The 12,169-nt window shown below is 53.1% G+C and overlaps 2 protein-coding genes across 6 annotated transcripts in view; one reads left to right on the top strand and one right to left on the bottom strand.

Annotated features, from left to right (window-relative positions):
• The first annotated feature begins 4,481 nt into the window (after positions 1–4,481).
• Positions 4,482–6,585, top strand: LOC126639058 (leukocyte immunoglobulin-like receptor subfamily B member 3-like). 2 transcript variants are annotated; one of them, XM_050313522.1, is made up of 5 exons: positions 4,482–4,658; positions 4,760–4,795; positions 4,994–5,263; positions 5,511–5,699; positions 6,420–6,585. In XM_050313522.1, exons 1-5 carry the CDS (start codon positions 4,628–4,630, stop codon positions 6,563–6,565), a joined length of 672 nt encoding a protein of 223 aa, XP_050169479.1. In that variant the 5' UTR covers positions 4,482–4,627; the 3' UTR covers positions 6,566–6,585. The 2 variants fall into 2 exon arrangements, with proteins under 2 accessions (XP_050169479.1, XP_050169478.1); XM_050313521.1 differs by having other exon boundaries at positions 5,511–5,792.
• An 881-nt stretch (positions 6,586–7,466) lies between these two features.
• L3MBTL1 (L3MBTL histone methyl-lysine binding protein 1) overlaps positions 7,467–12,169 on the bottom strand; it is a 29,027-nt gene continuing 24,324 nt past the window's right edge. For 3 of the 4 annotated variants that reach the window (XM_050313515.1, XM_050313514.1, XM_050313516.1), the window contains one exon: positions 7,467–11,914. In XM_050313515.1, coding sequence (XP_050169472.1) covers positions 11,780–11,914 — 135 coding nt within the window. In that variant the 3' untranslated portion in view covers positions 7,467–11,779. The remainder of the gene's footprint in view (positions 11,915–12,169) is intronic. The other variant, XR_007628743.1, reaches the window with a different exon arrangement.

Here is a 12,169-nt window from a genome sequence, read left to right as displayed (position 1 = left end):
CGGGGGAAATGCCCTTTTTTAACCACAAAATAGCGCGGGGGAGAAGCAGAGAGACATAGATGGCGGGGGAGGCGGGGGAGGCGGGGGAGGGGAGGGGGATGGAAAACACGGCTATGGGGCAGGGACGTGGGAATATGGCTACGTGCAGGGAAAATTCCTCACTCTGCACCGTTTGCGGCAAACAAATTCAAGCCGATAGCCGATAGCTCCAGGCAGAGCTATCTTGCAACTGTATTACTCCATACCTATATACAGACTCTCTACTGAGCCCTGGGTCCTAGGTCTCCCACCAGGCAGATGTTTCTTCATCTAGCCACATCCACACACACCTATGTGTGCTGCTTCCAGCCACACAGAACAACCCACCACAGAACTTCAAGTGGCTTTCTGTCTTGATCTTGTGATTCTTTTCACACACGCACTACTCTTAGCTCTGTCTCGCTCAGGACCACAATATTTTTGCATTAGTATTTTCTTCCTTTATCATCCAGGTGGCTGGTGTTGTCCGTCCAGCTGCTCCTATATCTACGAGGATACATGGGCATACAGATATGGAGATGTGGCATGGGAATAGATGGGGATACAACTACAGGGATCTAGTATGGGAATACATGGGGATACGACTATGCGCTATACACCAGACCATAGCCATGGGGATGTGTCTGTGGGGGCCACTGGGCAATAGATGTACAGCCATGGTGTGGGGGGAATTTGGATATGGTTATCGGATGGGGACTGTGACAATGGGATGAGATGGGGTGGGGGCATGGGGATAGGGCTGTGGGGGTCAGGCCACTGGGGTATGGCAGTGAGTCAGGGATACATGGTAATATGCCTGTAGGACACAGTGCCACAGGATAATGGCCATGTGGCATGAAAGGCATGGCAGTGGAGTGGGGAGAAAATGGAGACATGGAAATGTGGAGCATAAGGTAATGGGTACGTGTGGGACATAGCTATGGGAGGGGAACACTTTAGGACATGTCTGGGAATCGGATTGCTGTGGAGTGGAGGGATATGTGAGCATGGCCATGGATTGAAGTTCTGTGGTGGGATTGATGAGAGGGAAGGGTTAGCAGGTCTCTTCCAACTCCCCATGGCCCTGGTCAAAAGGAGACTTGGAATGATCATGAGCCCACCTGACTCCTTCAAAAAGGTCACCTCTAACAGGGATGTCCCTGCCTCGTGGATGTGGTAGATCCCATGTGGCATGTTCCCATGCACAGGCAGACGAGAACATCCCCCAATCACAAGAACTGTGTGGGGACGGAAGGAATGGGAGGATCTGAGGGCATGGAGGGCACTGAGAAAGCTATCTCTAGAGGCACTGGCACTGGGCAATGAAAGACATGGGCTGTCCCTCTCCTGCAGAGTCCCTGAGCCTGGGGCAGTCAAGGACAGAGGGCCTGGTGAGTTATGGGGCCAGCAAGGATCCAAGCTGTGGACTCAGCTGGGCACAGAACTGGATCTGTGGCCATCCACAGGGGTTCCTAGGGTGAGATAGGACCAGGACATGTGTCCGGGTGAGAACTGAGGGCCAATACATATGTTAAGGGTGTGGAGGAACCAAGACATACCTGAGGGCCACATAAGGGAGCCAGACATGCATCCAGGAAGATATAGGAAGGGGTTGTGTGATTGTGGAGGGCAACTATCTCAGACCAGGGTCTCATAGACCCTCTCCATCCATCCATCCATTCATCCATCCATCCATCCATCCATCCATTCATCCATCCATCCATCCATCCATCCATCCATCCATCCATTCATCTCTCTGTCACTTATTGCCTCACTACAGGGTGCTGGCTGCTCCAGCAGGGCAGCACACCAGTGAGTGTCCACAAGTTCCTTGGGGGACATCAGTGTTCAGGACAAGGCTTGAAGGGAGAGAGACCCCAGGGAGACCCAGTTCTGGTCTCCTGCCTATGACAGTCTTCAGAATCATCTTCACTGTCCTGGATGAAGAAACCATATCAAACGGATCATGGGGACCGTATGGACATCACTTGCACTGTATAGATCACATAAGACTAATTTAGGCCCTATGGACTGTTACGATAGGACATCACACTGATTGTCCAGGACACACAAGGACCCCAAGGAGACCACATTGAGGCTACTTGGACTGCAGTCCACAGGCTGTATGAAGACCATAAAGACCTGGAAACCACTTGGAACATGTGAAGAAGTAACTTGTAGGGCATGCTGCTTTAGGGGGAATGTAGGACAAACTTCAGGGGACACCTCTCAAAGGAAACCTTCTCAGCTCTTCCTTCTGTCCCCTTGCTCCTGACCACAATGGTGTGCAGGTAAGTGCTTCATGATAGTAGGACTCCGATAATACATTGTTCAATGTGGCAATGGACCTTCAATATATAGAACGGAAGAAGTCCTGTCAGAAGTGGGCTGGTGGGAAAAATGAAGAAATCAACCCAAATGTTGTAAAAACAGAAGTTTTTAATGTTGTTTAAGTGAACATGTTTTCAAAATGGCTTTTTTGCAATCTTTTTGCAAACTCACCTTCTTCCCAGGATTCTCGGCCTTAACTCTGCTTTGGAATGTCTGGGAGATAACTCGAAGTTTTCTCATTGGTCTTTATCTATTCCTTTCTGTTGGTTGTTAACCCTTGCCTACCACTGGTAACTTTGTAAGACCCCCTGAACTTTTAATTGGTTATTCTGTAAATCCCCCTAAAGCTTATATATGTCTCTACCCAAACAATAAACGCTCTCTTGCTCTCTCCTCTCCTGTGGTCTCTGTGGACTCCCTGGCACCAGGTGGAGGACAGGGAGGGAGCATTTTCCCCTCCAGGTAATGGGCTAAAAACCCAGGTCTTGGAGCCCCTCCCTTTCCCAATTCACTGCTGTAGTTCATTAAAGCTTTTTATATTTAAGCTCAAATGTGCCTCAAGGGGAACAATAAGGGGCACATCCTACTCAGCAGGATGAGGCTGTTGGTGCTGTTTGTGTCAGGGTGTGTGCGCCTGTATGGATTTGTGAGGTTGGCTGCATCTGTGTGTATCCCCATGTGTCCTATGATGGCTCTACAACTGGTTGGATCTGGAGGCTTGGAGCTGTGGAAGCCTTGTCTCTCTCAGGCTACTGGATGTGGTAACTTCTAACTGTGATGACAGAGGGGAAAGCCCTTTCCATGCTCCCATGCCCTGGATGTGCATCCAGACAAGGGATGTGCCTCTCTGGAGAGGGACATAAGGAGTCCAATATGCCCATGGATGAGCCCCATAGAGATGCCACCAACTCATCCCAGATGGAGAGAGCCAGGGCAGAGCCTGCAGGGTGGGCCAGGGGTCATTCTTCTCCAGGCTCTGGTAAGGTCAGAGCAGTTTGGTATGGCCAGTGGAGGCTGCAGAGGTGAATGGGCCTGAAAGGAGACTCTCCAAGGAGATGCCAAGAATCAGTTGAGCCTGGAGGTGGCAAAAGGGAGTTATTCAGGAGATGGGCCCAGAGCAGGTACCCAGAACAGGAGGAGGCCATAGGGCACCCTGCTGCCAAAACTTCGCCTAGCTCATGATATCTCCAAGGGAGACCAAAAGGGCTGAAGGGGGAAGAAAGCAAAGGGTGGAGAGGGTCTAGGAGGGACCACAGGGGTTCTGGAGAAGGCCAGTGGCCACTTTGCGTTTTCCCCCTGGGTTACACCCATATAAAACCCACCTGCCCAGCCTGGAGTCCTCCCTACTTTTCCAACTGTGGAAGAGGTTGCACATAGAGAGGGGGGCAGGACATGCTGCCTGCAGCTCACAGGAGGACAGGGAGCTACAGACACTGTAGCCTTCAGAGCAGGACCACTAGACAAGCTGCCACGTGTCCCACACAACTCCAATGCCACAATCCATCTATTCCCTGCTCCCACATCACCTGAAAATGCAAGTAACTTCCCCTGATTAATCAGCCCTACATTATAGCCAAAGGGAGCTCTGTCTACATCCCTGGCCAGCCCAGTCAAGATGCAGCTGAGGTTGGAGGTCTGGCTCCAGGTGGGGTAGAAAGGAGCAGCGATGTGGAGTAAGGATGTTCCATTGCTCCCACAGTGTGGGAATGAGGAAGCCTGGGTGGATGGGGATTGAGACCATCCCTGAAAGGTGCATCCAGACCTACAGGTTGGAGGTATTGCTGTCCCTCCCCCAGTGACAGACACCACAGGCTGGGGGAACAAAACAGCCCTTGAGAAGGCCAAAAGGGAAGCCAAGTTCCTTTCGTCCTATTCCGTTCTGTTGAGCCACCAAGCCTGTGGTTTTGTGGTTGCAAAATAACTCCCTATTTCACAAGACAGAAGGGAAGACATTTCCCCATCAGGTGATCAGAACTAAGAAAGAGAAACAAAAAAGTTTTTTCTGGCTTTTCTCCCAGGGTCTGCAGGATCCTAAGACCAAGTCATCACGAGGGCACACACCCGGGCATGTGACTGGGACATTGTGGTTCCAGTTCAACTGTCCCAGCCCTGCATTTTTGTTTGCAGAAACCCAAGCTGTGGGACAGAAGGTGGATTGTGGCAACGAGGTCATATCAGGATCCACAAGAAGCCACCCAGCTGCTCAGTGCCTCCAGCCAAAGCCTTCCTCTGAAGAAGCCCTGCTGGGTCGAGTACAGAGAGAGCCAAGAGGAATACGATGCTGCCTGTGACCCATGTGTTGGCCTTCTGTGAGTGCCAGAGACTGCGCAGGCTCCCAGAGGGTGGCAGGAGGCATCCAGAGACTTACAGAGATGTTACACATCTTCTGTAACATCTGCTTCTCTTGCAGGTGCTTGGCTGGTGGCACAGAGCAAGGCTACACCAAGTGAGTATCTTGGGGAGGTAGTTGGGGAGTTTGGACTCATCTCTGGTCCCCAACCATCTCCTAGGGCAGTTCTGCAGCCTCATGGAACAAAACTCACCCTTGTGTGGAGAGGGTGCCCAGAGGCAGCCCCAGGCTCATGTCAGGGCAGCTGCTGGGGGCTCCCTATCTTTCTGGTAGCATCTCTCTCTCCCTGTGCAGGTGCCCCCAGAATCTCCATCTTCCTGAAGCCACCTGGGGTGATCCCACCAGGAGGCTTCACCACCATCTGCTGCAGCTGCCAGCATGGCAATGGGAACTTCATACTGTACAAGGATGGCTACCAGCTCCGTACCCTGGAGCAGAGTGGCTGCAGGGCCAAGTTTTCCATCTCTAATGCCACCTATAAGGACAAAGGTACCTACAACTGCCATTACCTGGAGGGAGGCACTGTGCTGGCTCGCAGCGATGGCCTGGATGTCATGGTGACAGGTGAGAGATGTGCTGTTGCCCCTTCTCGCAGGGTCACATACCCTAGGTGCAGACTGGGATGCATGCAGGCACTTGGCCTCCCTATCCATATGATGGGCAGGGGTTTTCTCTTCTTCTCTGGCTTGGAGAGGTGGGGACCATCTTCACCTTTGTCTAAACCTGTTGATGGGTTCATGGAGTTCTTGGTGGCTCCTGGCACCATGTCAAACCTAGGTATGTCTTCTCAAGCCCTCTCCTGTCCCCCCAGGGATCCGTCTCCCTGGACCTGACTTCTCTGTCCTGCCTGGACGTGAGGTGACTGCAGGAACCGATGTGATATTCCGTTGCACCACCACATACCACAGTACTGGCTGTTTCCTGTACCTGGAGGGCCAGATCCAAGCCCAAGTACTCTCAAGGGAACAAGATGACTACAACTTCTCCCATGTGCAGAAAGGTGAGGGGGGCCGCTACAGCTGCCAATGTTTCACCAAGAATGCTTCGATAGAATGGTCTGCTGTCAGCAAGACCCTGGATTTGGTGGTGAGAGGTGAGACATCCCCCCAGCTACTCTTCTCTTCCTCCTTGCAACCTGTCACATCCTGGGGGAACTAGAAAAGAGGATTTAAGAGAGGAAAGCAGCTGTAAGAAGGATACAAGCAGAGGATTTCAGCTTCCTTCAGCTGTTTGAGCCTGGCCAACTCCTCAGAGATCCTACAGACGATCTACAGACCCTATAGACACAAGGTCACTGGGCTGAGAGTTGGGGCTAAGAGTCAGAGGACACTATCCCTGCACCTACCAGCCCTGGAGACACTCATTTGTCTTGTCACATCTCAGTGGCACAATCTGGCTGGCAGGGGCAGCTGAGGGTCACCTCAATGTTCCTTTGGTGCCAGTGGGTGGGGTGACAGGGGAGAGGCTATGAGTAGAGGGTGTTCCAGGAAAGAGGGATGTGGGAGGTGAAGCTGACAGAAGCCCGTGGGGCTCCCTTTGCTCCCTGTGAACTTCCCTTTATCTCTCTTTAGCCGAGGAACTCCCCAGTGTGTCCCGTTGTCCTTGTGTCTCTTAGTCCTCAGTGCCTTGTGAATCCCCTTGGAGGATACCTTTGGTCTGGGATCTCCCGGAGGACTCCTCCCAGGGGCTCCCACTGACCGTCCCTTCCCGTCCCCTGCAGATTACACGTTGTGCAACGCAGTGCGCCTGGCGCTGGGAGCCGGGCTGCTGGTCCTGCTGGGGCTCATCACAGCTGAAGCCACGCGAAGCCGCTGCTGCCGGGGCGGGAGAGCCCACCCTCTCTCCCAGCAGGCAGCGCTCCCCTGATTGCGACCAGTGGGGGGGCACCGGGATTCCCTTCCTGCGCCTCGCGGTGGGATAAATAAAGCGTTCCTGTCGCTATCTCTGTCCCTGCCCCCGTTCCTTGCCCCGTCTCTGCGCTTGTGTCCCTGTCCCTGTGTGTGTCCCTGTCCCCGTGTGTGCCTGTCCCTGTGTGTGTGCCTGTCCCTGTGTGTGCCTGTCCCTGTGTGTGCCTGTCCCTGTGTGTGCCTGTCCCTGTGTGTGCCTGTCCCTGTGTGCGTCCCTGTCCCTGTGTGTGCCTGTCCCTGTGTGTCCCTGTCCCTGTGTGTGCCTGTCCCTGTGTGTGTGCCTGTCCCTGTGTGTGCCTGTCCCTGTGTGTGCCTGTCCCTGTGTGCGTCCCTGTCCCTGTGTGTGCCTGTCCCTGTGTGTGCCTGTCCCTGTGTGCGTCCCTGTCCCTGTGTGTGTGCCTGTCCCTGCCCGCCCCGGGGGCGCTGCAGGAGGGGCGAGCGGCGGGACCCAGCGGAACACGCAGAAGGGCGGGGCTTCATGAGTGAGCGGGACCTACGCTGTGGAGGGGCGGAGCTTGTGCTGGGGGCGGGGCCTGCGCTGCAACGCGCAGTGACTCCTCCGGTCGCGCAGTGACTCCTCCGGTCGCGCAGTGACTCCTCCGGTCGCGCAGTGACTGCGCGACGTGACCGCTGCACTGACCCCTCCCTCTCTGCTGACCCCTCCCTCTGCACAGTGACCCCTCCGCTGACCTCTCCTGCCACACAATGACCACCCCGGCCATGCAGTGACCACTCCTGCACAGTGACCACTCCTGCACAGTGACCACTCCTGCACAGTGACCACTGCCATGGTACAGTGACCACTCTTGTGGCACAGCGACCGCTCTTGTGGCGCAGTGACTGCTCCCACTGCACAGGCCTCCATTTCTCACATTCGTTTATTATTTTAAAACACTGACGAAACACATCACACCATCATCTATATATATAAATTTACTTTTGCACCCCTATAAATTTATATATATAGGGCCTTTAAAACTCTGTACGCTCAGGACACACAGTTCTGGAATAGCTGCACTGAGTACAACAAAAGGATTTTTGTTATGAAAACACAGAAAGGAGGCACCGATATAAAAAAAACGCAGAAAAAAAGAAATTAAAAAAAGAGTGCAAAATGAATGAAAGTGCAAAAAGCTTTTGTTATCATAATCACACTCTTTCCACAATATGCTCCCCATTTTCCCCTCCAAGGACAAAGGAAGGCTCAGGTCCCAGAGGGAAAGTCTGGGCTGGAAGAAGGGAGCCTGGCTACAGCCCTCTTGTCTTTCCCTCTGCTCACCTGAGGAGTTCTCTCCTGAAAGCTGAGGAGTAAGGAACGGGAGTGGCCAAGTCACATCCCTCTCTCAGCTCCCTCCTCTTCTCCAATGCACTCACTGCACTCATGGCCCCAAATGTGCCTCTGCAGACAGCAGCTGCCCTAAGCCCTCGACCCTCCTGGACAATTTGGAGGGTTTTCTCTTTTCTAAAAGTGCTAGTGATCGCCATGGAAATCAGCAGAGGAAGGTAGGGGTAGGCAGCTGTGCTCTGGCAGGACAGACACAAAGCTTCAGCCTGCTGAACTTCAGGCTGCCTGCTCTCATGGAAACAGAGACTTGGGCTCGTAGTGTGCCAATTCTGCCTATTCCCATGAGGAGGGAGAAACACTTTTCCAAGAGGCTCCAACTGCTCTCATGCACCCAGAATCAGCCACAGATCAGCCCCCACAAAAGACATTCCATGCCCGAGGCTGGTGCATGTGGTAGGATCTCTTCCATGGCTCCACCTAAGCCCTGCCAACACCAGTTGCAGGGGCAGGAATGGCAGAAACATAGGCTTGGGAGCCTCCAGTCAAAAAACCATTTGACTTCAAAAATTGACTTCATTGACTTAGAAATTTTGGCTGCAGTCACATCTCTCAGAAAAGTCCCAGAGAGGAACTTGTGGGCCAGATGCAGCCCCACTTTCCCCTCTGGCTTCTTAGTGACTCATCAGTGAACATCCCTGTGAGCAATCTGGTCAGGCAACAGGGGAAGGACAAACAACTTTAGTGCTTCTGCCTTGGTCACAGCTGTCCTTGATGGTTGCTGATAGGGGACTCCCACTCTATGGGGATGGAGGACTTGCCAAGGCCAGGGGTACAGCAAACCTTCGTTCTTCTGGCTTCCCTGTGGACCAGGGACAACTGCTCATGAAGGACACATCACCTGAGATCCTGTGACAGGCATCTGCTGCCTTTACAGCCACAGAGACCACCACCCTGAACAGTGACACACCAACAGTGGGGGAATGGTGTCATGGTACTCCCATGAACACCCATCCACATATACGCACACGATCCTTTTGGTTTAGTTTTAAAGGACACAAGAAGGTTATAAGTTTTAACAGTAAACAGCCCTTGACCACCTGTAACTCCCTCACCCAGATGAATCCAACAGCTTTGTACCCCAACAGCTGAGTGAGCCTAAGAGGCTGATGAAGTGATGCTCAATTCCGCAGGTGTGTGACACAGACCCTCACATCTCTCATCATCCTTCTTGTGGGGCTGGTGTTCCTGACAGCTGCTCCCTGTGCAGAGCTCAGACCTAGTGGAGACCTGGGCTCCAGCTGTGCAGCCAGAGCCCCCCAGCCAAGCGGCAGCACCCTGGCAATCCTGTTCAGTTTGTGTCTGCTGTCTCACGGGAGGTGAGGAGGGCCCAGGTCAGGCAGTGCCATGGCTGGCACAGTGTGGAGATGCAGCTCTGCCTGTTTTCTGGTGCCCAGGCAGAGCACGGCTTGATTGCACCCGACAGTGGAGCAAGAGCCGGTGGTGCTGGTTGTACTCAGACTTGTGGTCCAGCCAGGGCTTGGCTCATGCCTCCTATTCCCCTTCATCAGGACCTTCTAAGCTTCCAACCACCTCTGCTAGGCCCAGGCAGCCCTGTGAGACACAAGGCTCTCCATCCTTCACAGTAGTTTCAGATCTGATGCCTGAGTAGCAGCTCGTCTCCCAGCACCCTGGGATGGTGCTTAGTCCCTTCCCCAACAGAAGGAATAACTTCACACATGGGAATGGAGAAGACGAAAACAGGATGCTTTCATATTTCCTTGTAAACTCAATAGCCATGTCCAGTGCCTCTCGTGCCTGAGCACACCTGGAGAGGTCTCAGCATCGTTAGCAGTCTCACAGCTGAAGGTCCCAGGGCTACTCCTCTTCTTCCCCAGCACACAGTGGTGCAGAAAGAGACTCTCCATCAGATGAAGAGATCAACTTCAGGACCATTACTGCAGACCAAGGGTGTTGTGGGGAGCGACTGTGGGAACCAGGGGCATAGCTGTTCCTTACCAGTCCCTCTCTCCACAGCTTGCCACACTGCAGTGCTTGAAGAGATGGAAAGATATAAATAAGGAAAAGAGAGGGAAAGCTGCCTAAATCAAACGCAAGCCTTGACAAAACAAAGACATGGACCAGTTGCAAGTCCTGCGTGAAAAGCAAGTGGCAGACGTTTCAAGAGCAGGTCAAATGTGACCCCAAATATTCAATAACAAAGAGTCAAAATGCTACATTTCCATAGGAAGCCTTGAACAGGTTGACCCAGGTGTGACAGTGGCTTGCAAGGCAGTGCTGCTCCAGGACATCTTGCTGGTACACTTGCTCACATCTCTTCATCCCTGCCTTTGAGGACTGGGAAAGGGGGAGATTGTTTTGCTACTGATATGTCATTCTTGGGAAGGGGAAAGAAAATGACCATGGGACTGGGATCACATTGCTGCAGACTATGGAGAGCTTGTGGGAAGGTGGCCGTCCTCCAGCACTGCACTGCTCCAATGGCTCCCACAGTGGGCACACACAGGATGACAGATCATGGAGAGTAGCATGGGTGCTGCCAGGAGGCACAGGGACTCTTCGAGGACCCACAGGCATGTTGGCTTCCCTGGCTTTGCAGCCCTAGCCCTTTTGGTCTCTCTTTTAATGGAAATTAAAAGGGACAGCACTACCTAAGCATTCCCAAAGTGCTTGTGCCCTTGTTGAAAAGGTGCTACGTTCCAAAAAGGACAGAAACAAATCAGTTAAGTTCTGGGTTTCTCTTAGCTCTGCAGGTAAGGGATCCAGGGACAACAGAGGATCCAGCTCTTCAGACAGCAAAACCTGACTGCCTTGTGAGGGTAAAAAATGAGACAAGGCAGCTTGGCAGCTTGAGTCAGCCAACTCAGGAATACCTTCAGAGGCGACTGCGGATCTGCCTATGGAGCAATGGACGCATCTTGTCCCTGGCAGTTGTCTCCACTCTAGAGCACCTTGCTCCTAATACATGAACCAAAGAGGGTTCAACTCTCCTTTTCAGAGGATTCTTTAATTGCTGTGAGGGGAACAAGTTATCCAAGCATCCTTTCTTCTGGAGAAGTGCTGGACAAAACAGTCTGAAGCTCAAGAAGAAACAGAGTCTGTTCTGTCCCCAGCCAGCTCTGGCCCCACAGGGTCCTGAGGCTGCTGCATTACAGGAGAGAGGAACAGAGCACAGGCGCTAGTCGTGGGCAGAGCAGCAGCCAGGACACCTGATTTCTGAAGGGGCAAGAGATGGTCGCTGCTTTCCAGTGTAGCGAAGGGGCAAAGCAAAGTCATCATCTGGCCTTAAAAAGTGAAAAGAATTCAGAAAAAAAGGCAAAATGAGGAGAAGCTCCTTGGGAGCGTCCCTTGGAAATGGTGTCAGCACAAGCCCCGCCACAGGATCACAGTAAGGGAAAAAACCCAAATCTTTCTCAGCTGCTGAGCAAAGGCAAGAACAGCCCTTCAATGGTTGAGCACAGATGCAGGCAGTCAGTCCCTTCCCACATCTAGGTGAGTGGAGTAGTGGTTTCAGTCCCCAGCTGTTACACCCTCCACAATGCTCCCTCATTCCCTCAACACCCCCTGAACCAGTGCAGTCACAGCAGGACATGGGGACATCTATGCTGCTAAGATAGGCCAGTCCCACATCCACCCTCCATCCCTGCAGCCACCCCCAGGGCCTGGGGTCAGCCTGTACCCAGCACTGAAAGAGAAGGGCAGTGTGGAGGGAAGAAGATGGGAGAGGGAATGGTGAGAGAGCAGAGATGTGGCATCTGAAAGGACATGAGCAGACATGACAAGCTACGGTCGGTTGGGGGAATCTCTGTCCTGACCAGACACTTTGGCAGCACCGATGCTGAGGGAGGGTCCTGATCGGGCCAAGAAAAGTCACTTTAAGGTGTCATCAGCATTCTTGAACATGAGGATGGCATTGTAGATCTTGAGTGCCGGGCCCAGCTTGACACTCATAATCTTGACTATGTCAGCCTGCGTCAGCAAAAGGAATGCCTCGCCATCGATCATCTGAGAAGGAGAGCAGGAACAAAGGCACTCACCAAAAATCCAGGCTGGCTTTCCTATGGACAGCCAGCATCAGCACGACCTGGGAATCTGCACAGTCCCACTAACAGGTGAGCCCAGGGAGCTGGGCAGGGACCACCCACAGCACTCCCACACTGCCCCAGATAAACCACAGCTGGGAGCTTGTGTGCCCAGGAACAGGGCAGAGGGGGAAAGGCTCTTCCAGGGGCCATCCCAGCAGCTCACACTGCAGCCAGG

Source organism: Myiozetetes cayanensis, unplaced genomic scaffold (assembly GCF_022539395.1).
Source record: "Myiozetetes cayanensis isolate MyiCay16 unplaced genomic scaffold, myiCay2020 scf19, whole genome shotgun sequence".
Taxonomy (NCBI): Eukaryota; Metazoa; Chordata; class Aves; order Passeriformes; family Tyrannidae; genus Myiozetetes; species Myiozetetes cayanensis.
Note: the sequence above shows the minus strand (reverse complement) of the source record. Positions and strands in the feature narration are given on the sequence as shown.

Coding starts and splice junctions, on each gene's coding strand:
- LOC126639058 (XM_050313521.1), top strand. CDS start 4,628: ATGCTGCCTGTGACCCATGTGTTGGCCTTCT. Junction 4,796..4,993: donor ACAGAGCAAGGCTACACCAA/GTGAGTATCTTG, acceptor CTCCCTGTGCAG/GTGCCCCCAGAATCTCCATC. Junction 5,264..5,510: donor CCTGGATGTCATGGTGACAG/GTGAGAGATGTG, acceptor CTGTCCCCCCAG/GGATCCGTCTCCCTGGACCT.